Source organism: Catharus ustulatus, chromosome 18 (assembly GCF_009819885.2).
Source record: "Catharus ustulatus isolate bCatUst1 chromosome 18, bCatUst1.pri.v2, whole genome shotgun sequence".
Classification (NCBI taxonomy): domain Eukaryota; kingdom Metazoa; phylum Chordata; class Aves; order Passeriformes; family Turdidae; genus Catharus; species Catharus ustulatus.
In genome coordinates, this window is record NC_046238.1 from 983563 (window position 1) to 1009011 (window position 25449).

General features: G+C 50.3%; 1 protein-coding gene across 2 annotated transcripts in view; it reads right to left on the reverse strand.

Annotated features, from left to right (window-relative positions):
* Window positions 1-14837: 14837 nt before the first annotated feature.
* TMEM132C (transmembrane protein 132C) overlaps window positions 14838-25449 on the reverse strand; it is a 181987-nt gene continuing 171375 nt past the window's right edge. For both annotated transcript variants that reach the window (XM_033076158.2, XM_033076159.1), the window contains exons 8-9: window positions 24758-24949; window positions 14838-17079 (exon numbers count right to left, since the gene is read on the reverse strand). In XM_033076158.2, the coding sequence (XP_032932049.1) occupies window positions 15913-17079; window positions 24758-24949 (1359 nt within the window). In that variant the 3' untranslated portion in view covers window positions 14838-15912. The remainder of the gene's footprint in view (window positions 17080-24757; window positions 24950-25449) is intronic.

The window sequence follows — 25449 nt, forward strand, 5'->3', positions numbered from 1 at the left end:
ACATTTGCAGGAAGAATTCTGAGCAGATCCATGCACAGTGACCATTCAGCAGCCTTTAGCCAGGTCCTTCAGTCTTGTCTTACTTTTAGTTAACTCCAGGGTTTGGATCTTTCAGCAACACATTCCTCCAGCACAGCAAATGGCTTCATGTTCAGCCTCTTGAATTCTAATGATTCTAACAGCTGTACTTCAGAGTGTGTGCACACAGGTATGCAAGGTGCAAGGAGTTATGCAGAAAGAAAATAAAACCTTTTTATTAATGTGTTGAATTTTTATAGTTTCCTTTGTCTGCAGTTCTGTTGTATAAAATGTCCTTATTTTGTACATGGACATCTTTTTAATGAGTTTACAAAATAAAATGAACCTCCATGCTGTGACTTTTGACCCTTTGTTTCTAGGTGAATAAAATTATACTACAGCTGTTCTGTTCTTTAGCCTTTATTTCCTGAAGCCTCAGTGGAATGGTGTTGGATTTCTGAATGTCCACAGGTCCCCATTAATTGTGCCAGACACTACAGCAGTGTCCTGTCCTTGCCCAGATAAATCAGAGAAAATGCTTCAGCCATTGCGTTCCTTGGTATGATTTAAAACTGGAATGACTAAAGAATAATGTCTCCATGAGGGAAAACTAATTTCCTTTTCTAACTCTGTGTTAGAAGCTCCATATGCTGTGTTTCTGTGTTTCTGGAATATCCCATTTATAACCAGCTAAAAAAAAATAATATTAAAGAGTGGAAGCTGCAAAAGGGACAGAACAGGGACCAGATATTTTTCCCTGAATAAAAAGAACCCAGTGGTGTTTCCCATCTGCATCACTGATGGGCAAAGCCCCAGAGGCCAGGAGGGAGCTGGGCTGTGCTGCCCAGATTTGGCTTTCTTGGTGTTCCTGCTCTGAAGGGCTGGCACTGGGGGCACTGAGCCTGCCCCTTTCTGATCTCTGATCTCCACTGAATGCATCAACACCATCCATAGATTTCCCATCTGCTGGGGGCCAGTTAAGCTGAGTTTAAGGCCAGGAGAATACTCTGCAGTTCCCCAAGGCAGGGAGGTGTGTGCAGTGCCATGGTTTGGGGGAGCCCAGGCAGTGCTGCTGGGTCCCCTGCTCTGGGCACAGTCTGGTACAAACACACAGTGTCACCTCTGCAGGACCCTGCTGTCCCCACTCTGGTACAAACACACAGTGTCACCTCTGCAGGACCCTGCTGTCCCCACTCTGGTACAAACAGTGTCACCTCTGCAGGACCCTGCTGTCCCCACTCTGGTACAAACACACAGTGCCACCTCTGCAGGACCCTGCTGTCCCCACTCTGGTACAAACACACAGTGTCACCTCTGCAGGACCCTGCTGTCCCCACTCTGGTACAAACAGTGTCACCTCTGCAGGACCCTGCTGTCCCCACTCTGGTACAAACACACAGTGCCACCTCTGCAGGACCCTGCTGTCCCCACTCTGGTACAAGCACACAGTGTCACCTCTGCAGGACCCTGCTGTCCCCTCTGGTACAAACACACAGTGCCAGCTCTGCAGGACCCTGCTGTCCACTCTGGTACAAACACACAGTGCCAGCTCTGCAGGACCCTGCTGTCCCCACTCTGGTACAAACACACAGTGCCAGCTCTGCAGGACCCTGCTGTCCACTCTGGGTGTAAGGCTGAACATTCAATCCCTTGTGTACATTCATTTTTGTTGGGGATGGCTGGGCTCAGTAATTCTGACCATTTCTGAGTGTTAATCTGACATCCTCACCAAGGGGGTGAGGCCTTGCAGTGCCTCAAAGGCTCAGCTGATCCCTCCTCCCCCTCTCATCTTTCAGAAATAAGACCCATAAACCAATTAACTTTCTGACTGAGCACTGCACCTCATTAATGGAACACCTTGAAGGTTCAGTTTGAATTTTACATTCACTTCTTGGGCTGTTCCAGTGCCATGGAAAGATCTGACAGGAGTTACCCTGATGGATGCTTTTAAAGTGCCTTAAAAATTCAAAGCACAACACAGAAAAGCACTTGTTCAACATGAGAGGAAGAAAAGTTTGGTATTTGACTTGTAAAGAAAATGAGCATGCACCTCCAGGCCAGGAGCAGGGCTGAAGGAGGGGTGCTGTGTTTTATTTGAAATTAGAACATGGGTGCATTGCTCATACCATGGTGGCTGTTTCCACCTGGATTTCCCTGCCTTTGTATCCATGCTGAATACCCCTCCTCAGAAAAGGGGAGCTTTTTCATTTATCCTGTTTATGTAAACCTCCAGTGTGAGTTTAATCAGAGCAGTCTAGACACCCATCACTATTTCCCCCAAAGTCTCAGGCACCCTGAGCTGGTTTTGTTTGTGTCTTTTTGGTGTTAACAGAAGTTGCTCAGGGCTGACACGAGACAAGGCTCAGCTTAACAATAAACTGCTGTTAGAAGCTGCAGAGAATTCTTCATTTCCAAAAAGAATTTCAAAGAGCAAATCTTACCCCAGTGATTTGTTTATATGCAGAGCAGGTTGTGCCACTGCAGCAGAGCCCCTGGGGAACAGATTAAACACTTCCCATTTCCAGCAGTGTCTGAGGCAGGTTCCTTTCTGAGCAGGCAGAGTTTGTACCCCAGCACTGCAGGTGAACAAGGCACACACCTGGAGTGTGGCACCTGCTGGTCCTGCTGCAAGGAAAAAGGAAAGGGATGAGAACCAAGGCAGAAAATGGTACAGAAAATACCATTATTGGGTTATTCCTCTACTTCCCTACACATATTTTACATTAAACATGCTTCCTTTACCAGGACATTCCCCTCCAGGGCTGTGAGAGCCCTCAGGGATTCCCTGGGTGGAGTTTTCTGCTGGCTGTGCCCTCAGCAGAGCCAAAGCCCAGCCTGCTCTGGGTGCTGCAGCCAGGGGAGCTGGGCACAGGGAAATTCCAATCACTCCCAGCCTGATCCAGTGACAGATGGCTCCAGTGCCACCAGGCAGTGTCACCTGCAGCTCTGCAGGCTGAGAGCAGAGCCCTGGGAGCAGCAGGGAGGGGATGCTCAGGGCTGTGTCTCTGATGCCTGAAGTTTGAGTTTTTCTGTTCTGTTTGGGCTGTGCAGACAGAACATCCAACCCCAGCTGGGGACTCAAGGACTCCTCAAACTCCAGGCACTAAACACAAACAACATGGAAAGAGGAGGGTGGGCAGGCAAGGAGGATGAACCCTCATGGTTTGAGGCTGTTAATTGGACAGCTGGGTGCAAATGGACTAAAACCTATAAAGTGTGAGATCTCCTGACCAAGCTCTCCTGTGTTTCCATCCTGGAGCCATCCAGGGCTGTGGCACTGGCACTGCCAGGGTGTTCCCCTCACTAAATTCCATTTTATTCCCCTTCACCTGTCTGGCCTCTGCTCCAGCTCCTCTGGGCATCCCTCCCAGCTCCAGGCAGACACTGAAATAACCAAAGTGTGGGAGAGGGTTCCCATTCACTGACTGCACATTTTACAACTTTGGAAGTCTAGAGATGCCCCAATTCCTGCTCCAACAGACCTGAACCTCTCCAGTTCAACTTTTATCCCTTTTTTCTGCTCAGTGCCCCCTCAGCTGAGCAGTGACTGACCCAGCAAACCTGGCACTGATGCTACTGCAGCCTGGCAGAATTTAATAATTCCAAACAAATTATATTACACATGTGCACAATCCTCATCATTTCTAAACTCCAGCTCATCAAACTGATGAGCTTTAACGTGGTGAAATTGTTCTGTGTGATACAAAACTGTCCAAATTCAAGTCCTTGTAAAAGCATGGAGCACTGTGATAATTTAAAGTGGGCTTTTCAAAGCACTCTCATGGTGCTGGAGCACTTCAAATATTTTTACAAGGATGTCAAAGCAGAATGTGGTCAAATTGCCTTCTGAAGTAAAAGCAGCAGACATCAAAACACACTCCCCAGACTGAGAAAACACTTGGAGTGTCTCAAAAGGTCACAACCCCTGCAATAAAAGAAATAATCCCAGCTCATCTGCAGCCTGCAGCAGAGGGGTGTTTGGGGGAGCTCAAAGCAGAGTTTTGTGCCCTGTGGGTGCAGAGCAGGGCTCAGCTCCTGCAGAATCCCACCCAGAGGGGAGCTCAAAGCAGAGTTTTGTCCCCTGTGGGTGCAGAGCAGGGCTCAGCTCCTGCAGAATCCCACCCAGAGCAGCTGCTGCCAGGGGGGCACTGCTGTCCCCATCCCCAAAACCTGGGCACTCATGGGCACAGCTCTGAGCTCCTTCCCTGCCTCTCTCAGCAGAGAATGCAGCTGGACCCAGCCTGATCCCCTGGGTTTGGAGATGTCTCATTTGGGGTGTAAATTCATTGTTTGGTTTTGCAAATATGAGAAAGTCTTGAGCCACTTGCAGTGAAATTTGTGCTCCAGAACTAGAGAATGTAGCAGGAAAATGTGCCATGATAACATCCCCCTCCAATTTCCTCTTTAATTTTGGGTACAATAGCTGCATTTTCTCCTGCCTTCTGGAGAAGAGACTAATGCATCCCTGAAGTTCATAAAATGATATGGGGTCATTTTTATTGAAAGAAAGTTAAACATCTGCTGTGTCTCTTGCAGTATATTAAACAATATTTTATTATTCTCACTTCCCTGACGTGATTCATGTCCCTGGCAGGCACAGAGCCCCATTGTTTGCTTTTCATATACATGTAGCAATTCAGAATGTGCCTGTGAAATGAAATCTAGAGATAAAGCCCAGCTGCAGACACAGAGCAGGCAAGGACAGGGTCCTGCTGTCCCTCCTGTCCCTCCTGTCCTGCCTGTGCCCTGCAGAGGCAGAGAAACCCTCCCAGGGCAGGGCTCAGCCCCTTCTGCAATTCTGGGAACAATTCCCATCCACTCTGGGGGAGCACAGGGGCAAAGGGGAGGCAGGTGAATATTTTGAATCATTTTTCATCCTGTTCTGGGGGAGGCTGGGGGCCTGGGGCCAGCATAAAGAAATGACATGAACATTTCCTTGTGCCCATCAGGAGCCCAGAGGGGCCAGGGCTGGGCTCCAGAGCCCTCCCAGAGCAGGAACAGACCAGCCCAGGGATTTGCCCAGCTCCAGACATGCCACAGAGATGTTTGCCCCCAGCTGCCAGCATTAGAACAGATGTGTTTGCAGTGAGCACAGTGAGGTGACAAAACTCTGACAACACAGCTGAGCCATCAGCTGCTGGCATGAGCTGCACTTAAAACAGGCAGAGGGGTTAAATGGTGTCACAAAACCCCCCTTTGTCCCACAGCTGCTTTTTCTTACCCAGAATCACCCAACTTGAGCTCATGAACTGAAATAATGCAGCACCTGCTCAGGCTGACACCTTGTTCTTGGGCACAGGCACAGAAACCTCCTGCACCTTCTGCTCTGAGCCCAAAGCAGAGCCCTGGGGCTCTCTGCAGCCCAGTCAGGGACACCACACATGTGAGGCACAGCCAGCAGCTCCCAGCTCCCCCAGACCCTGCCCAGGACCTGCTCTGGCTGGGACAGGACCCCCAAACCCTGCCCTGGCTGGGACAGGACCCCCCAAACCCTGCCCTGGCTGGGACAGGATCCCCCAAACCCTGCCCAGGACCTGCTCTGGCTGGGACAGGACCCCCAAACCCTGCCCTGGCTGGGACAGGACCCCCCAAACCCTGCTCTGGCTGGGACAGGACCCCCAAACCCTGCCCAGGACCTGCCCTGGCTGGGACAGGACCCCCCAAACCCTGCCCTGGCTGGGACAGGATCCCCCAAACCCTGCCCTGGCTGGGACAGGACCCCCCAAACCCTGCCCAGGACCTGCTCTGGCTGTTCCAGGACACCCCAAACCCTGCTCTGGCTGGGACAGGACCCCCTAAACCCAAACCCTGCCCTGGCTGTGCCAGGACCCCCCAAACCCTGCTCTGGCTGGGACAGGACCCCCAAACCCTGCCCAGGACCTGCCCAGGCTGGGACAGGATCCCCCAAACCCTGCTCTGGCTGGGACAGGATCCCCCAAACCCTGCCCAGGTTGGGACAGGACCCCCCAAACCCTGCCCTGGCTGTGCCAGAACCCTCCAAACCCTGCCCTGGCTGGGACAGGATCCCCCAAACCCTGCCCAGGTTGGGACAGGACCCCCAAACCCTGCCCAGGACCTGCCCTGGCTATTCCAGGACCCCCCAAACCCAAACCCTGGCTGTTCCAGGACCCCCCAAACCCTGCCCTGGCTGTTCCAGGACACCCCAAACCCTGCCCTGGACCTGCCCTGGCTGGGACAGGTTATCCAAACCCAAACCCAAACCCTGCCCTGCCCTGGCTGGGCTGTGCCAGGATTTCCATGCTCTGAACCCTCTCATTTACAGCCCAGAGGGAGCAGCCCCTGCATGGGGAGGCACAAAGGATCATTTGCCATGGGGAGGGAAGTGCAGCTGCTCTGAACTCCCCTGAAGTTCTCTCCCCTGTCCTTCCTTCCATCAGGGGTGAGGAGGGGTCCCAGCTTTCCCCTGGAGGTCACAGCTCAGTCAGACTGGCACTGACCCTGTCCCACCCCATCCCAAACTGCACCCCTCACTGAGTGAAAGCAGCTCCAGCTCCCAGGAGGGAACTTCCCCACCTGTGAAATTCAAGAAAAAGCAGCAGCAAAGTCACTGCCATCAGGAGCATCTGAAGCAAACACATTCTGCCTCCCCCCAGCTGCTTCCACCCTTCACAACATCAGAGTGAAATTTTCCAGCTGGGAAATCAAACCTGGGCAGCTCAGGTGATAACTCCTTAGCCACCAGCAAATTTTATCACAGCAAGAGCTCTTCTCCCTTTGTTTCCCACCAAACTGATTTTCCAGCTCTGCTCTCTATCACTCAGTGCATTTGCTTCTCTATTTCCTGCTTGTCAGCCAGGCAGAGCTGAGGGCTGTGAAGTGCTGCTGTCACCTGAAGGGACACAACAAGGCAAGGGAGACATGAAAACGCCTGTCCTGAAATATTAAAAATCATCTGGGCTCCCAGGGAGCTTCCAGGGTTTCTGGTCATCCACAGGCAGCAATGCATTAAGCTGGAAAGCAACTTTATTGTGTAATATTGGAGATAATATTGGAAAGGATGGAGACTGCTGAGCTGGTGTAAGTCCAGCTCAGCCAATCCATGAACTCCCACCACCCTGGGATTTTATCTGAATAACTAGAGGTGTAACTCCCACCACCCTGGGATTTTTATCTGAATAACTAGAGGTGTAACTCCCACCACCCTGGGATTTTAGCTGAATAACTAGAGATGTAACTCCCACCACCCTGGGATTTTTATCTGAACAAATCTGAGATGTGTGCATGCTCCTCAAGCTACAACAAAGCCAAGGCAAAGGAAGGAAAAGCTGCTCAGGGGTTCCTGCAGGGCACAGGCTCCTGTTTTGGAGTGGGCACTTTGCTGTGCCCATCATCCCCAGGAACAGGGACAGAGGAGCTCAGTTTGGGGAATAAATTAATGCAAACATTGCAAAGGAGCTGGTCTGCCCTTCCCCAGCCACCACTGCCTGAAATCCCCCAGAGCTGGGCACCTGTAGGACCCTTCCCTTGGAGTGACTGCCCCAGAAAGGCACAAACCTGCCAGGAGCATCCCATGGGCACTTCCCTGCCAGGAGCATCCCATGGCACCTCCAGGACTCTTCCATCCCATGGGCACCTCCAGGACCCTTCCCTTGTCCAGGGACTGCCCCAGAGAGACACAAACCTGCCAGGAACATCCCATGGGTACCACCCTGCCAGGAGCATCCCATGGCACTTCCAGGACCCTTCCCTTGCAGTGACTGCCCCAGAGAGGCACAGACCTGCCAGGAACATCCCATGGCACTTCAGGACACTTCCCCTGCCCAGGGACTGCCCAGGAGAGGCACAGACCTGCCAGGAGCATCCCATGGGCACTTCCCTGCCAGGAGCATCCCATGGCACTTCCAGGACCCTTCCCTTGCAGTGACTGCCCCAGAGAGGCACAGACCTGCCAGGAACATCCCATGGCACTTCCAGGACCCTTCCCCTGCCCAGGGACTGCCCAGGAGAGGCACAGACCTGCCAGGAGCATCCCATGGGTACCACCCTGCCAGGAGCATCCCAGGGCACCTCCAGGACCCTTCCCCTGCCCAGGGACTGCCCCAGAGAGGCACAGACCTGCCAGGGCACACAGAGCTTTGCTCTGTGCCAGCTCTGGGTGTTCCCTGGCACTGCCCAAACCCTGAGTGTGCCCCAGTGCCACTGAAATCCCCTCTGGTGCTCCTGCAGCCCCTCCAGGCTCTCAGACACAATAAACACTGAGCTTTGGAAGAGAAAGCAGCGCTCAGAGTGTGACTGTCCCACAGCTCCAGAGCAGGGCTGGGCACAGATCATGGCCACAGATCCTCCTCAGGACGATAAAAGGAGAGACAGGAGCCCTGCAGGGATATTTTAGTGTCCCCTGCCCTGGCTCAGCCCCTGAGACACCGAGGAGAGCAACAGCAACTCCTGAGCCACCAACCCCACCCAAGGAGCCTTTCTGGTGCTGAACCAACCCTCCCAGGCTGCTGCCTCCTCCTGAACATTTTTATTATTCAAAATAAGTTATTCTGTTATTCAAAACAAGAGTTTTGAAGGGAACTCCAAGGCAAGCAGGAGATCTTGCTGCTCCAGCCCTTCCCTCTGACACGATGAGCAGCGGGAGAAGTGAAATAAAATGGATAATGAAGAACAGGAAGATTAATAAGGAATGTGAGAGTGAATGAGGGAAATAACTCTTCCATTGTTAGAATGGTGCTAGTGGCAGCTTTATAGCAACTTATCATTTCTATTTAAAGCCTGGTTAGGGGGCTATAATCTCTCAGCTGTTTTCTGTACCATCTGGCAGAAATTTAGCATAAAATTTGTTATCTCAGAGGTAAATTAATTCTTTTCCCTTTATCACAATTGCTGGATTGGGGCAGAAAAACCCAAGATATAGAGACCCACATTCAGGAGTGTTTTTATCAGCTAAAATCCATCTTTGCTTTAAGAGCAGCTTGTGGAGATAATCTGGAAATGGGAACGACACCCAGTGCTTCCAGAGGGGTTCTGGCACTGCCTGAAGGGCTGCAGGGGAGGCTCAGGGCTGGAGCAGCCCCAGGGCACTGCCAGGGGACAGGGACAGCCCTGGGTTTGCCCTGAGCCTGGGGCTCCAGGGGATGGGGCAGCAGCAGCACAGGATGGGATCTCAGAGCTGTGTGCCCATCCCTGATCCCAAATCACAGCTGGGATCTCAGAGCTGTGCATCCATCCCTGACCCCAAATCACAGCTGGGATCTCAGAGCTCTGTGCCCATCCCTGATCCCAAATCACAGCTGGGATCTCAGAGCTGTGTGCCCTCTGTGACCCTAAATCACAGCTGGGCTCTCAGAGCTCTGTGCATCCATCCCTGATCCCAAATCACAGCTGGGATCTCAGAGCTGTGTGTCCTCTGTGATCCCAAATCACAGCTGGGATCTCAGAGCTGTGTGTCCTCTGTGATCCCAAATCACAGCTGGGATCTCAGAGCTCTGATCCCAAATCACAGCTGGGATCTCAGAGCTCTGATCCCAAATCACAGCTGGGATCTCAGAGCTGTGTGCCCATCCCTGATCCCCTCTCACAGCTGGGATCTCAGAGCTCTGATCCCAAATCACAGCTGGGATCTCACAGCTCTGTCCCCTCTCACAGCTGGGATCTCAGGGCTCTGTCCCCTCTCACAGCTGGGATCTCAGGGCTCTGATCCCAAATCACAGCTGGGATCTCAGGGCTCTGTCCCCTCTCACAGCTCTGTCCCCTCTCAATCACAGCTAGCCTCTCACAGCTCTGTCCCCTCTCTGACCCCACTGGGATCAGTTCCCAGCCTGTCCAGCTCAGTGCCACCCCTGTGCCCCCTCCCTGTGTCCCCCTGGGCACTCCCATCCCAGGCTGGCAATACCAAAGTTCCATTTCCCCACTCCACAGCTCACCCTTTTCTCCTGTCCAAGCCCAGACTCTGATTCCTCTCCCCTTAACCTCATTATTTCAGTGCTCTGTGCTGCTCTGCTCCACTGTCCCCTGCAGCCTTTGAGTTCAAGGTATTCAGCTGAAACACATCTTCATTTTCCAGTCTGGACTTCCATTATGCAGAAAACACCACAGCTCAGTGGAGGAAGTTTGCTGGAATAATTTGTATCTTTTTACACAAACTGATAATAAAAATTTAGCTCCTTGATGTATTTTTCTCCCTTAAACTGTAGTTATGTTTCCTTGAATAGACAAATGCAAGATAAATTCAATTACAGCATAATTTCTCCCGGGGTGAATAACCTTTAAATCAGCTCTGATCTCCAAACACATTAGGAGATAACACACTGTCCATTACATCGTGGAAATTGGGGCTACGGCCGTGCCTGCACTTGTCACTGTGAATATCAAATTATTTATGTTCCTCTTTGCATCCCTGAATACCAAACGAGCTCAGGGAGCCAGGAGCTGTGGCAGGGCTGGATTCCAGGGGAGGGGAGGGGAGTTTTCCTGACTCTCAAGCTGCAGAGCATCACCCACAGAGCTGGAGATTCCTGCTGCCCCTCACCCTGCCCAGAGCATCCCCAGCCCCTGGGAGCAGCTCTGCCACAAAACCCAGCCCAGGCTGGCCCAAGGGGGCTGAAAGGGGCTGAAAGGACAGCGACACTGCAGGGAAATCCTCACCTGAAAGGACAGGGACACTGCAGGGAAATCCTCACCTGGGGAGCACAGTGCTGGGTACAGGGACCTGTCACACACCAGTTTTGGGTACCACGACCTGTCACACGCCAGGTTTGGGTACAGGGACCTATCACATCTCCTCTGGGTACCAGGACCTGTCACACCCCAGTTTTGCTACCAGGACCTGTCACATCTCCTGCTCTGGGTACAGGACCTGTCACACACCAGGCTCTGGGTACAGGGATGTGTCACATCTCCTCTGGGTTCAGGGACCTGTCACACCCCAGGTTTGGTTCCAGGACCTGTCACACCCCAGTTTTGGTTCCAGGATGTGTCACATCTCCTGCTCTGGGTACAGGGACCTGTCACAGACCGAGCTCTGGGTTACAGGGATGTGTCACACCCCAGGTTTGGGTACCAGGACCTGTCACACCCCAGGTTTGGGTACCAGGACCTGTCACATCTCCTCTGGGTACCAGGATATTTCACACACCAAGCTCTGGGTACCAGGACCTGTCACACCCCAGGTTTGGGGACAGGGATGTGTCACACGCCAGTTTTGGTTCCAGGATGTGTCACATCTCCCGCTCTGGTTCAGGACCTGTCACACCCGGCCTTCGAGTGCCCCCTCCTGGTCCCAGCCCATCCCTGCCCGACTGAGCCGAGCCGGGATAACCCCTGCGTGCCCGGGATAACCCCTGCATCCCCGGGTTAACCCCTGCATCCCCGGGTTAACTCCTCCGTCCCCGGGTTAACTCCTCCGTCCCCGGGTTAACTCCTCCATCCCCGCGTTAACCCCTCCATCCCCGCGTTAACCCCTCCATCCCCGGGTTAACCCTTCCATCCCCGGGGCACAGCGGCTCCAGCTCCTCCCCATCATCAGTGTTTCATCATTAATTATCATAAATTAGGGCTGCCAGGAATTGAGTTGCTATTCCCGTTATCTGAATGCAGGACAATAAATCTGTCCCTGTGCTCAGTGCCTGCTGCACCTCCAGGGGCACAGAGCTGCCCAAAATCCTGCAGATCCATGGGAAAGGAGGGGTCAGGGATTCACCAGCTACCTCTGAATACAGCAGTGCACCTCCAGAAATGGGAATGATGGCTGGGAGTGCACAGGGCAGCCCCTGATGGGCAGATGATCGGTCCAGGGTGTGTCCAGTTAGCCCAGGGTGTGCCCAATTAGCCCAGGGTGTGTCCAATTAGCTCAGGGTGTGCCCAATTAGCTCCGGGTGTCTCTGCAGCCCCACAGGGCTCAGCTGAGCACCAGGCAGCCTCCAAGATGCTCCAGGCTGCCTTTGACACTTGCTTCACACAAAGAGCTTTAATTCTGAACATGAGCACAAAGAATGGGTCTGAGCTTGTCCAAAATAAGTAATCAAGAGAGTGATTTGGTAATTTCCACCATTATCTCTGTCTGCTGCTGCATCTCTGCTGACAGCTGGGTTTTGAGCACTGAAATGTGTTCCAGAACACAGCAAAATCCTCCTGCTGCCCTGGCTGGCAGCCTGGCAAGGGAAGGAGGTGTGGGAGGACTGGAGGAACCTGTCCTGTTCCCACCCCAGCCCTCAGGGTGGAACTCACTGCCTCCCTGCTCTCCAAAAGCCTCAGCCTCTGTCAGGTCACCTCTCCAGCTGAATCAATGTCAGAGCATTTCCCAGAGCTAAGGGCAAGGGAAGGGATGTGGAGTGCCCAGGAGCTCAGCCACACCAGCAGGACTCAGGATAAAGAGTTCAGGAGCCAGCAGACTCAGGATAAAGAGTTCAGGAGCCAGCAGACTCAGGATAAAGAGTTCAGGAGCCAGCAGGACTCAGGATAAAGAGTTCAGGAGCCAGCAGATTCAGGATAAAGAACTCAGGAGCCAGCAGATTCAGGATAAAGAACTCAGGAGCCAGCAGATTCAGGATAAAGAACTCAGGAGCCAGCAGATTCAGGATAAAGAGTTCAGGAGCCAGCAGATTCAGGATAAAGAACTCAGGAGCCAGCAGACTCAGGATAAAGAGTTCAGGAGCCAGCAGATTCAGGATAAAGAACTCAGGAGCCAGCAGACTCAGGATAAAGAAGAACTCAGGAGGCAGCAGACTCAGGATAAAGAGTTCAGGAGCCAGCAGACTCAGGATAAAGAACAATTCAGGAGCCAGCTGTGCTGCAGGATGCTCCCTGGGGATGCTGCCCTGCCAGGTGAGCCCCAGGCTGGCTGCTCCTCATTCCCTTGCCAAAGGAAAGGGATAAACACACTTCCTCCTGCTGATTCCCACACTTAGGACACCATAAATCTTCCTCTTCCCCCCAAACAGAACTCAGCAGTAAAAAAGAATAAAGGCAGAACTCACATTTTCCTGGAGTCCCCTCTGTCCCCGTGGCCTCAGCAGAATTTCCCAGCTCTGTCTGTCCCAGCTGCCTGTGCTCACTCCCATCACAGCCTCACACTGCTGCCCTGGCTGCTCCTGACTGCTCCAGGTGATCTCACTCACAGTGCCCCAGCAGGACACAGCCTGCTCACACTCCCATCCTTTACAAAAATCACCCAGCTCTCAGATTAAAGGCTCTCCTGCAGGTGCAGGTTGTTATGGATGAATTTCTCTCCTGGCTGCCTGGATGTGGCTCGCAGCTCGTTGTGCAGCCCTGCAGGGAAGCTCCAGGTGCTCCCTGTGCCCATCCCAGCGCCTCTGCAACTGCAGAGCTCCAGAAATGCAAATCCTGACACTTGGCCCAACGTGGGTTTCTCCAATAAATGATATTTCACAGCCCACTGCTTTCCTCCCTGCTGAGATGATCATTTATGGTGGCTTGCTCAGAACGGGGCTCTGACAGAATTTTTGGTCAGGGCAAGACAAATGGAAAAAATTCAGTGTCAGCCTCTGAAGGCCCATGCTCTGTAGCTTCAGAAAAACTGAATGTGAAGGCAGGGCTCAGGATTTTTCCCTTTTTTTTTACCTCCCTCTGTGATCTTTCCAAATCCAGCCTGTCCTCTGCACAGACCATGATTTGCTCACTGGTTCCTGCTGTGCTGCCCAGTGGGACTGGTCCAGTCTGGGACATTGTTTTTGCTCCAGGGCTGCACTGCTCACTCCTCTGCTGTTGTCTGCTGCAGCTCCATGCTGGAAATGCCTTTTCCACCTCAGGGACACCTGCTTTTTGCTGTGTCATTAGTTAATTAATTAATGACAGGAGTTGCCCATGCCAGGAGCAGGATCCATCACCATCATCATCATCATCACCATCACCATATCATCATCACCATCACCAGGCTGCCTGGGCAGGGAAATTATTCCCCAAGGCAGGAAAAACCCTTCATGCATCTCTATCCTGCCTCCAGAAAGTGCCTTCAATCCTCTTCCAGCACTTCACAGAACTGAGAGAGGAGCCCCCCCTGAGGAAAGAGAGGTTAATTTGTCAAGCTGTGTAAAGCATTTTAATTACAATTCATATAACAGGTATAAATAAATATTACATTCTTTCAGTCTACAATGCATACTAGGCATGTCTTGTTAAATCGTCCATCTATGTTACTGGGTGGCAGGATTGACTTTGTCCAAGTAAAAACAAAAAAACAAACTACGGAGTTTAGTCATTAAAAAACCCAAACCAATGAAATCCAGGACGATGCAAGTGCTTCAGGACACAATCCTGCTTTCCAAAGGCTGCACCTACCACCTCCTTTAGTCAGGAGAGCTCTGGGAGGACAGTGCTTTCCTCACGGAACAGATTTTGGTCTGTGTCCTCCAGGAATGTGAGCTGGCACTGAGGGAACACAGTTCTGTCAGTTCACACCAGGAATTCAATCTCTATTTTGTATTTGTTTCTGATTTTTTACTGGGCTGGGATTTGTTTATTCAAAGCAGCAGATTTAAAATCTAGTCAAAACTTTGCAGTCTTAGCTGGTCCAATGGCAAAAAAAAAAAAACCAAAAATCTATAAAAGAGCTCCAGGTATTTCTGGATCTTAATTCAGCAATGTTTCCCTCCCTCCCAACAGTGTGCCCAGAGGCCAGCTCTCCCAGTACAAGGGAATTAAAGTTTGGGGGCAATCAGGGTCTTTCTGTCCATTCCTCTTCTTGCTTTCAGAGCTGGATGAGAGCTGGTGACATCAGAATAAACAGAAAATTACAGCACAAAATTATGAATTCATGAACCTGGCAAAAAAAAAAAAAAAAAACCAAAAAACCAAGAGCCCAACTCCAGCTCTCATGAAGGTCTCAGTTCCAGGTTCCAGGGACATTTATGATGCACCAGTGGGGCACTGCCATTGTTTGGGACTTGTAAAAACTAACAAAAACCCAGCACCTTCTTCCCTTGCTGACACACAGGAACTTTGGTTGTGGAAATTTAAAATAAGCAACAAACAAGCAATCCAAACCTGAAAGGAAAAGGAAAATCTTTCAGAACATCTTTCTAGCTAGGGTAGAATGGAGGCTCAGGCTTTCAGAAGAGACACCACGTGGAAATTTTTAGTGAATACTTATCCCCTGAATTCTTTAAGTGACAGGAGACTGTTCACAGCTAACTTAGAAACAGAATGTTCCTGGCCCACTGTGAACTTACTGAATTTTAAATTTTCCTGTTTTCAAGACATTTAAAAGAAAAATACAAGAGGGAAAAGGATTCTGTTTCAATTTACAAGACAAATGGAAAAGTGAAAATGAAGATACCAGGTAATTTCTTCCTCCTTCACAGGTAATGCCAAAGACACATCTTCATTTCAAATGAGGGAATGAAAAGAAACAGCTCGAGTACCAATATGAAAAGTCCCCTTGTGGGTCACATGTCCATAGCTGTGATGTTTTATTGGAACCAGAACCAGGAATTGTTTGCCTCTTGCTTATTCTTTTCATGTTCTTATATTCTCTCATTTCTTTTTACAGGTATTTTTGGTACTGCAAAATATTGTATCATTATTATCTGTATGACCCATTGGTACTGTGAAACATTGCATCATTATTATCTGTATGACCCATAAAATGAATTCTCACAAGCTCATCTTGCCCAGTTCATCGTACTGGTCCCACCAGTTCCATTTGTGTTCCACGTCCTAAATCCATGAGTAGCAGAGTAACCATGGGAAAATAAAATAAAATAAAATAAAATAAAAAGAACAACAAAACAACAAAAAACCAACAGAACGAAGTGAAAAACGAAAACAAACCATGGACAGTTTGGCAAATTTCTTTCCCTGATTATAAAAACTGCCTCACCACTTCTCCCGGCGACCCCTTCCCCCGTCCCAACATATACTGTAGAACTGAAGGCATCAAGGTGTGGTTAAACCCAGAAAAACCCCGGCAGGGAGCTACACTTTGTCCTTGAACTTCCCCAGGTAGTTTGGAATCTCTTTGGAGTCCCCCAGCTCCATGTCCTGGCACACCCACTTAATGTCATCGTCATGGCTGCCCAGGATGGAGTTGACGGTGGGGCGGCCGTCGTCGGCCGGGATGGTGGTGAAGGTGGTGAATTTAACCCTCTTCCTCCTGGAGGTGGGCGAGTGCAGAGGCTCCACCTTGTGCTCCTTGCCCAGCCTGCCCCCCGTGTCCGCAGCCCTGAGCCCCGGGCCCTGCAGGCTCCGCGTGGCGCTGCCGTTGAGCAGCTGGCTGCTCTCCTCGCCGCGGTCGATGATGGTGGTGTGCTCGTCCTGCTGCGCCGGCGCCTCCGCCGCGTTCTCCAGCAGCTCTGCCTCGTTGCCCAGCCACACCCAGTCGTGGGAGTGGGTCATGGTGCTCTGTCCTTCCACCAGCACCTGCTTGTGGCGGTACCTGAGCGCGAACGTGGCGCAGTTGATGAGGAACACCAGGATGGCCAGGCAGAAGACGCCCAGCAGGGCGTACATGCCGATCTCCAGGTCGCTGAGGCCCCGTGGGGACTGCACCAGCTCGTTGTCCTCCACGCCAGCCCCTCCCTTGGGCAGCTCCACCTGCGCGGGGAAGTTGGTGAAGTCGATGGGGATGTTCTGCAGCTGCCCGTCGTCCGACAGCTTGCCGCCGTCGGGCCGGTTGTTCCTGAGCACTTTGTTCCTGAGGACTGACCTGGCGGTGGTGCTGGCCTTCCTGAGGGTCCCCTCGTCCCTGGTGGCCGTGGCCCCGCCGTGCTGGCCCTGGCGCTCCTGCTCCCAGCCCTTGTGGCGCCGCTCGCTGGCGCGGTTCTCGGCGTCGTCCTCGCCGTAATCGCCGCCCGCGTCGTTCTGCCCGAACTTCACCCTGATGCTGCCGCTGCCCACGGCCAGCACGCTCTTCCTCTTGGACTTCTGGCAGCTCTCCGAGATGAGCATGTCCACCCTGACCAGCGCGCCCTGGCCCTCGCCCTCGGCGGCCACCACGGGCCAGCGCGGCGCCGGGCTCTGCTGCACCGACACCACGGCCTCGTCCAGCGACACGGCCGACAGCGAGAACTCCTTGGGGTCGTAGATGTCCAGGGGGGTGACAGAGCTGTCGCTGAACTGGATCCAGGTGCTCACCACGGCCTCCTGAAAGGACAGGGAGATGGTTCAGGGTGGGGTAAAGACAGAGCAGCTCGTCCCTGGAAATGGACGCGGTGATTGCGCCCGAGCAAACCCAGCTTTGAGTGATGGAGCAGAAAACTGGACACGTTTCTCACTGAAGCTCCACTGTCACCCTCCCTGCAAATGTTTTGCACAAGGACACAGAAAGTAATGGCTGTGAGATGTCTTTATTACCAAAGTACCCATTAGCGAGCCACACTTTTACAAGCTCTGTAAGGAAAGTCATTCCTGTCGTACAAAAGCCAAAAGAGGCAAATCACAAAAATTACCAGAGGCACTTGACAGAACACTTATTTTCCTCATGTTCCACATGCACAGGTGTCATGAGGAGCTGTCAAATTAAGGCATAAGTATCTTAGCAGGAGTAAGGAGCTACTACAGTATCTCAGAAATGGCTGGAGCAGAAGATTCATCTGGAAGAAAAAGACTCACAGAACAATTGCCATTTTGCTGGCTTGTTTTAAGTAGAACACATTTTATCCTTGAGATAATTAAAAAGTCCACCGAATTTCTGTGTCAAGGAGATGAGGATGGGGATTCTGGCATGATTTCTACAATAAAAATACAAATGGCCTGGATTTAATTGGTCTGCCTTTGTGCCCTGCAGGTAGCACTGTCAGGAGTCATCATTAGAAGCAAACACAAAGCCAGAGGTCAGCTCTTTGCCATGTGAAATCCCATCCAGATGACACAGATATTTACTTCCCCACATCTCAATAGCTTTCCTTGCAGGACATTTCTTTAATTTTTCATCTGTTCTGTGTCTTGCCTGTGCAGCCAGCAGAAGGCCAGGCAGATTGCCAGAGTGCAACTTCCCACAAAAGTGAAGTTCTTCCCTTCCCACACTTCAGCCACAAATGGCTCCAATAACTTCACACATGGGTACATCAGAACAACTGGGCTGAAAAATTAGCACTGGGGAGAAACATTGCCACCCCGTTAATGTCCAGTCATAACACAAATTTACAACTTAATATGGTTTTCAATTGGCTGCAATTTGTTATGCTATGGTTATAAACAAAGAGAATTGCTGCCCTTCCAGTTGAATTTAAAGCTTTTCAATGAAAACAGCAAGGGGCATTTAGCTGGGCAGAAGGTTGGGCCTTACTGAATATTTGATTTCCAAAGCACTATCACCAAGTACTTGAGGAACTGAAAGAAGAAAAATAAATTGTGGCACGACAGGAAAGAAGGCAAAGTTCTTGGTGATTCAAATTTACTTCAAAGAGCTGAAACGGAGCCAGGGTAGCTCAGAAGCTGGGAAGGGTGAGCTGCATAAGGAAATTAAAACATCTGATCTTTCATTAGAGAAACAGCCCTGAAATGGCTGAACAAACACAAAGCTGCAGGGCACAGCTCGAATTTCCATCACAGAAATCTATAGCAGAGCAACCCTGGCCATAGGAAGCAAAAGGGATTTTTAATGGACATGTGCAGAGAGAAGAGGATTCACCTCCTCAGGCAGTTCAGCACCCTGGTGCCTCCCCTGTCCCTGACACAAAGGTCAGTCCCTTGTGCCACTGGGGAGGACACCCTGGCTTTATCAAAGTGCCAGGGCACACAGCAGCACAGCCCACCACAGCCCCAGGACATCCCAGCACAGCCCCAGCACATCCCAGCACATCCCAGCACAGCCCCAGCACATCCCAGCACAGCCCCAGTGCACCCCAGCACAGCCCAGCACAGCCCCAGTGCATCCCAGCACAGCCCAGTACATCCCAGCACAGCCCAGCACAGCCCAGTACATCCCAGCACATCCCAGCACAGCCCCAGCACATCCCAGCACAGCCCAGCACATCCCAGCACACCCCAGTGCATCCCAGCACATCCCAGCACATCCCAGCACACCCCAGCACATCCCAGCACATCCCAGCACAGCCCCAGCACATCCCAGCACAGCCCCACTGCCTGCCAGGGGGAGAAAAGCAGAGCAGGATTCTGCAGAGGGAAAAGCAGAGCAGGACTCTGCACAGGGAAAAGCAGAACAGGATTCTGCACAGGGAAAAGCAGAGCAGGACTCTGCACAGGGAAAAGCAGAACAGGATTCTGCACAGGTAAAAGCAGAGCAGGACTCTGCACAGATAAAAGCAGAGCAGGACTCTGCACAGGTAAAAGCAGAGCAGGATTCTGCACAGGTAGAAGCAGAGCAGGACTCTGCACAGGTAAAAGCAGAGCAGGATTCTGCACAGGTAGAAGCAGAGCAGGACTCTGCACAGGTAAAAGCAGAGCAGGATTCTGCACAGGTAGAAGCAGAGCAGGACTCTGCACAGGTAAAAGCAGAGCAGGATTCTGCACAGGTGGGGCTGGAACTGGGGACAGCTGAGCCTCCTGCCCAGCTGGGACAGCCACAGCTCCCCTCTGTCCCCAGGGATCCTCTGTGCCTTGGGACAAAGCTGCCAGCAGCTTCAAAGCAGCTCCTGTTCTTCCCAGCACTGCTCTACAGTTCTGCATTCCTGGTTTTATGAAGCAGAGACAAAGGGGATGGCAGGCAGCTGGAATGTGCAGGCACACACGTGATTTACTGTAGATAACAGAGGTGTGCACTGCCTTGGCCATTATTTTCTACCAGCACTGACGTTTTTTATTTCCAACAGAATGTTTCTTCATAGGAGGAACCAATTTTTTTCACAAAACAACAGTGTCATCCTCGTACTATGGACAGCATTAATTAAAGAGGGAAGAAAGAAAGAGGAATAGAGTTTAAAATCCTGCCAAAATCTATTGTATCAGCCCAAATATTCTGTTTGGCAAGAGACCATCTCCTCTTGCTCACCCCATTAGAGGAAAAGCCAAAGGCAGGGCAAGGAAGTGAATTTCCCAAATGATTATAAATTCTGAAAAGCTCAAAAGAGAAAAAGGAAATGATTTAGTGCCATGTCCTTCAAGGAGCTGTTTGTGCAGATCCTGTGCAGCACACCAATAAATCCCCTCCATTCCCTGACAAGGTGCTGCAGCTCCTCTCCCAAGATGAAGATGGATTGGAGCTCTGTCACCTGCCAAGCTCTGCCCCTCTCCCATGGCCTCAGCACTGAGGTGACAAATGCCTGTGCTCTTTAATTATCCAGCATAAACAAAAGAGTTTGAGGGATTGTCCTGCCTTTCTTTTCCTGCTTTTCCTCTCTCTCCCCTCCACACACACAGAGTGCTCTGCACTCCCAGAGCAATCCATGGTCACATCAGTGCCAGGCTGGGATGTGAAATGAGTCACAGAATGGTCATTAGGTCGTGTTAATGACACCAAAATCCAGTTATTGACACCAAAATTCAGTTAATGACACCAAAATCCAGTTATTGACACCAAAATTCAGTTAATGACACCAAAATTCAGTTAATGACTCCAAAATTCAGTTAATGACTCCAAAATCCAGTCAATGACTCCAAAATTCAGTCAATGACACCAAAATCCAGTCAGTGACTCCACAATTCAGCCCAGAATGCAGAAACTGCTTCAACCTTGCTTACCCCCAGGCTTTCCTTAAGCACATAGAACCTTTATCAAGTCATGTTTTGTCTGAATTCCCCTTGTGCCTTTCCTGCCCTCTTCCCCCATTTCAGGAGTGATTTCAGCTCCTGATCTGTGGCAGTCCCACCACCTTTCCTGGCCTTCAATTGCATTGTGGCTTATCAGGCCAAAGATACCATTTGATAAATCTTCTTGGATATAAACTGGTTGCATTTCAGAGAATTCTGCTGCTTAGAAACCCAGATCAGGATGTTTGATTTTGTTCCACACTCAGAATAAAGTGGCCTTTTAATGGTCTTCATTCACTGTTGCACAAATAAAAGTATTTGTGAATAAACCCTCAATTCTGGGGTCAGCTCAAGGGTCCTGGGGTGAGGCAGGGAGGAAATGGTTGGCTCTGCAGAAAACAAATAATCCCTCCCTGAAATAAAGGCAAAGGAGCACTGCTCTCAGCAGCTTCTCTGATTGTTCTGTCTGGGGACCTGAATGCTGGAATGGATTTCCCTGGCAATTTTATCACATGAAATATCAAAGTATTACACGTGCATTTATTTTCAAGCCTGTGGCTTGTGTAGTAAGAATTGGGCTTGATGGTTGTGATGTGGAAATGAAAGGCAGCCAAGACTCAGATCTTAACTCAAACCATGCATTCCCCCACTGTGGGTTTGTCTCTCTCCTTTTTGTCCAATCTGCTAATGTGGCATTCCTTTCCAGTGGGAATTTGCTTGGATTTGCAAGGGAAGAATTCAGATTCCTATCCAACAATGCATCCCTGCCCCTTTCCCATGCTGCTGAATTCCTCTGCCATCCCTGGCAGCCATTCCATTGCTCTGTCAGCTCAAAGGAGATATAAATACAATTTAAATGTAATTTACACTGCCAGGATGGGGTAATGAACCCACCATAAAAATATTCCTAATATCTGTGAGATGTCAGTGAATTCTCAGGATTGGCTTGCATGAACCAGCCCACCCAAAAGGCAGGGCCAGGGGGGCAGAAATGGCCAGAAATGGTCAGAAATGGTCAGAATTGGTCAGAAATGGTCAGAATTGGTCAGAAATGGCCAGAATTGGTCAGAAATGGCCAGGATTGGTCAGAAATGGCCAGAAATGGTCAGAAATGGTCAGAAATGGCCAGAATTGGTCAGAATTGGTCAGAATTGGTCAGAAATGGCCAGAATTGGTCAGAATTGGTCAGAAATGGCCAGAACTGACCAGAATTGGTCAGAATTGGTCAGAATTGGCCAGAATTGGCCAGAAATGGCCAGAATTGGCCAGAATTGGTCAGAAATGGCCAGAAATGGTCAGAAATGGCCAGAATTGGTCAGAATTGGCCAGAAATGGCCAGAATTGGTCAGAAATGACCCCAGGCTGCTCTGGGGTCACCCTCCCCTCCCCCAGGTGACAGCAGCCACCCCCAGCCCCAGGGCTGGCCCTGATGCCAGCACCCCTGGGAACAGCAGAACCTGCTTTTCCAAAGCAGCAACACTGCTCCTCTTCCCTGAGAAAACCTCTGCAGCTCCCCAGGGCCGTTAAAGCACAGGGCTGTTCATTAAAGGCTTTTTCCTCCTTTCTCCATGACCCATTTCAGTTCATTAGAGCCCGTGCAGTGCCCTGCAGTGACACAAAAGCTGCCTGTGACTGAGCTCCCTGCAGAGGCAGCTGAGCTTGGAGAGCTCCTGGAGCTCCCTTAGAACAGGGAACACTGATTTCTTCTGTTTTCATTCTGTTTACATTTTGGAGAAGCCTTTCAGGTGCCAGTGTTGATTTAACAAGCCAAATGGAGCAGCTTTCCCACCTGAGCAGATGGCCACCAAAACTGGATTGCTCACTTTCCAAATTTTCAGCAGATACTTTAAGAGCTGGTCAACCTGTGTCTATTTTTAGGCTCCTAAATCACTGATCCACTCTTCAGTGCCAATGAGCTCCCTATTGATTAATAAATAATAGATGGGCTCAGCTCCCCTCAAGGTCACCTTGTCACAGCAGGTAATTAGTTGCTCAGTACAGATCAAGGTATCTAACTTAAAGCAAAAAAGGTAAAAAAAATTATTGGCTTGTCTTCTTTAGAGTGCTTTGTGTTTTTGGAGGAGCTGCCAGCTCTTCAGGACTTGTGTTTTGGCTGCTGTGTGTGTGCATGCAGACGAGGTGTGGTCACTGTGATTAAGGTAATCCAGTCATTATTAAACAAAGCCACAGCCAAAAGCCTGAATTTTGTTTTTTCATGTGCATCAGTAAGGTTTGCATGAGTTATTTGGGCCTTTTTACAAACTTACTTGAAAGGAAAAAATGCACTTAAATAATGAAGTCCTGTACAGGCTCAGTCCTGGGCTGCCTCCTTGGAAAAAACCCTGTTCCAAAAGGGTTTGATTTCCAGAAAACACTCAGCATTTCCCTTCAGGATTCCAGCTCAGTCAGAGCTCAGCTGATCACTCCAAATCATGAGTCACTCCTTGCAAAATTTAGCCACAAACATCCCCACATTTGCATTAATTTTTCTGAGGGAAAGTGACTTAAATGCTTCATTCAAACTGCACATGAAAGGAGATGTCTGGGGCTCTCTGGGTCACTCCTACACCATTTCCTTCCATTTATTCCCCATGGAAATCTGTTCCTGTCCTGGTTTGGTGCTGGAGATGCCCTGCCCAGAACCAGGGCCAGCATCAGGAAAGTGCCACTCTCAGCAGCCTGAGATGGTCCTGCAGAGGAACAGCTTCAAACAAACATGAGACTGCAATCATTTCAGAACTCAGCTGCTGGGAAAAATAACTGCATCCCAAACCAGGTTTTTACTCTTTTGTGTTACCCCCTAACTCCCCAGTTGCAGTGACAATTACAATATAAAGCATTTCACATTACAATATAATGCATTTCACATTACAATATAAAGCATTTCACATCACAGTGCCACAAATGGACAGGAGGTGTCACAGTGGGCACCACTGGCATAACCTGATGCTGAAAATGGCTCTGCATCCTCAGGACAGATCTCCTGCAAATCTGAGAAGCTGCAGTGGGGCTGGGCAGCCTCCCCAGGCTCTTTTCTCTGCAGCCAAAGCCACAGTTTGGGCAGGAATGGGTCAGGAATGGGTCAGGAATGGGTCAGGAATGGGTCAGGAATGGGTCAGGAATGGGTCAGGAATGGGTCAGGAATGCTCCAGGTTTTGTTTTCACAGGCTTTGTCTGGAGACACCATGCCAGATGTGGTTTCTAAGCCCTGAAGAAGGGCATAAATGGGTTAATTACAAAAGATTCTTATGTTTACAGGATGCAACAAATGGAACAGATGGGCACTGTGTCCTTTTAGTTTGGACATTTTGCTGTCACTAAGTTATAAAACAAACTAAATTATTTTTATGTTCCAGAAAATTAGGTAGCAATAATCATGAAAATGGGCCATAAAACTTGACTTGAGATCTCTCCCTATCTGTGTGAGGGGAAAAACAGTTTCTGCAAGAGCAGTAGCTGTGGACAGATTTAATTGCAGGGTCCCCAGTCCCCAAATCCTCAAATCAACAGGAGGAAGCATTTCTGACCCCTGGGTTTATTCTGGGCCAGAGTGACTGTTTGACCTGATCTGGTGGGGTTCTCCAAGCTTCTTTTCCACAGAGCTTGTGACCTGGGACAAGCTGTTTCAGAGATCCCCTTCAGAGAGAAGGGAATTTGCTTCCATTAATAGTTCAGCACATGAACTGGATGATGAAACACCCAAAATCACAGGAAAAATAAAAGGAGAGATGAGCCTGGCAGTGTGTCAGGGCTCCAGGAGGGAACAGAAATGTTGTGGCCATCTTCTGCCTCTGTTTTACAGCTCTTCAAGATATTAAATTGTGACCACAGAGCTCTGTGCTCTCCAGCAGGAAAAACAAGGAAAAGCAGCAAAGCAGGATCACTGTCCAAAGTGAAAACAGTGAAAACAACACAGGCTCATCAGCTAAAAAAGGGAATTAAAGCTGTAAACAGCACAAACTTCAGTGTAGTTAAAACTTTTACTGTTTTTTGCACCTGAAGTCCATATTGGAAGGGAATAAATGACAAGGCAATTCCAGAGTTTCTGTAGGGAAAAAAGCAATTACCATGGACACACCTAAAGTGCAGATTCTGAACCTGCTGTGAATTATCCCCTGCACTTTACACTGACCAAGCCCTGCCCCAGGGCAGTAAATTCAGAGTGCATTACCTGCTTGGGAGTGTGGAGCAGCTCCTGGGCCACAGCTGTGGCCACGATGGCCCTGCTGGAGGCTGCACTGGGCTGCAGGAACAGGGAGAGCCCGGACACCAGCTGCACCCCCAGGTCTGTGATGGTCACTTTGTCATCCAGCACTGTCACTGTCTTCTCTGCCAGGATGGAGTCAGACAGAGGAGACAGAACCTGTGGAGAAACACAGAAGAATCGACTTAGGAAAAGGCTGATCCATTAATGCAGCCTTCCTTAAGGTCAGCATCCCCTCTTGTCTCCAGAGCTTTATGCCCAGAAATGAGGAGCACGTGCAAAAGGGAACCTGACTTCATCAGCAGGGTCAGAAAACCTGAGTGGAGAGGTCATGGCTGAGAACCACCCAGAACTGGGACCTCTCCTATCCCAGGTGTGTTATTTGCATTATTTCAGCAGGAGAGTGGATTTAAAATCCTCTTCTCCTGTTACTCTGTCTTCCCATGGAGGAGCTCATTGAACCTCCCAGCTGCTTCAAAGGGAGGTCACCAGCCTTCATTTGTCCTTCATTTCTTGGCTTGGAAATGCTTGTTCCTGGGGTTTTTTCTGTTTCTGATGGAACATCAGGACAGCAGAACATCAGGACAGCAGAACATCGTTCCCTTTGCTGGAACCAAGGGCCATGCTGCTCTTTAGGGAGCTGCAGAGAGCCACTTCAC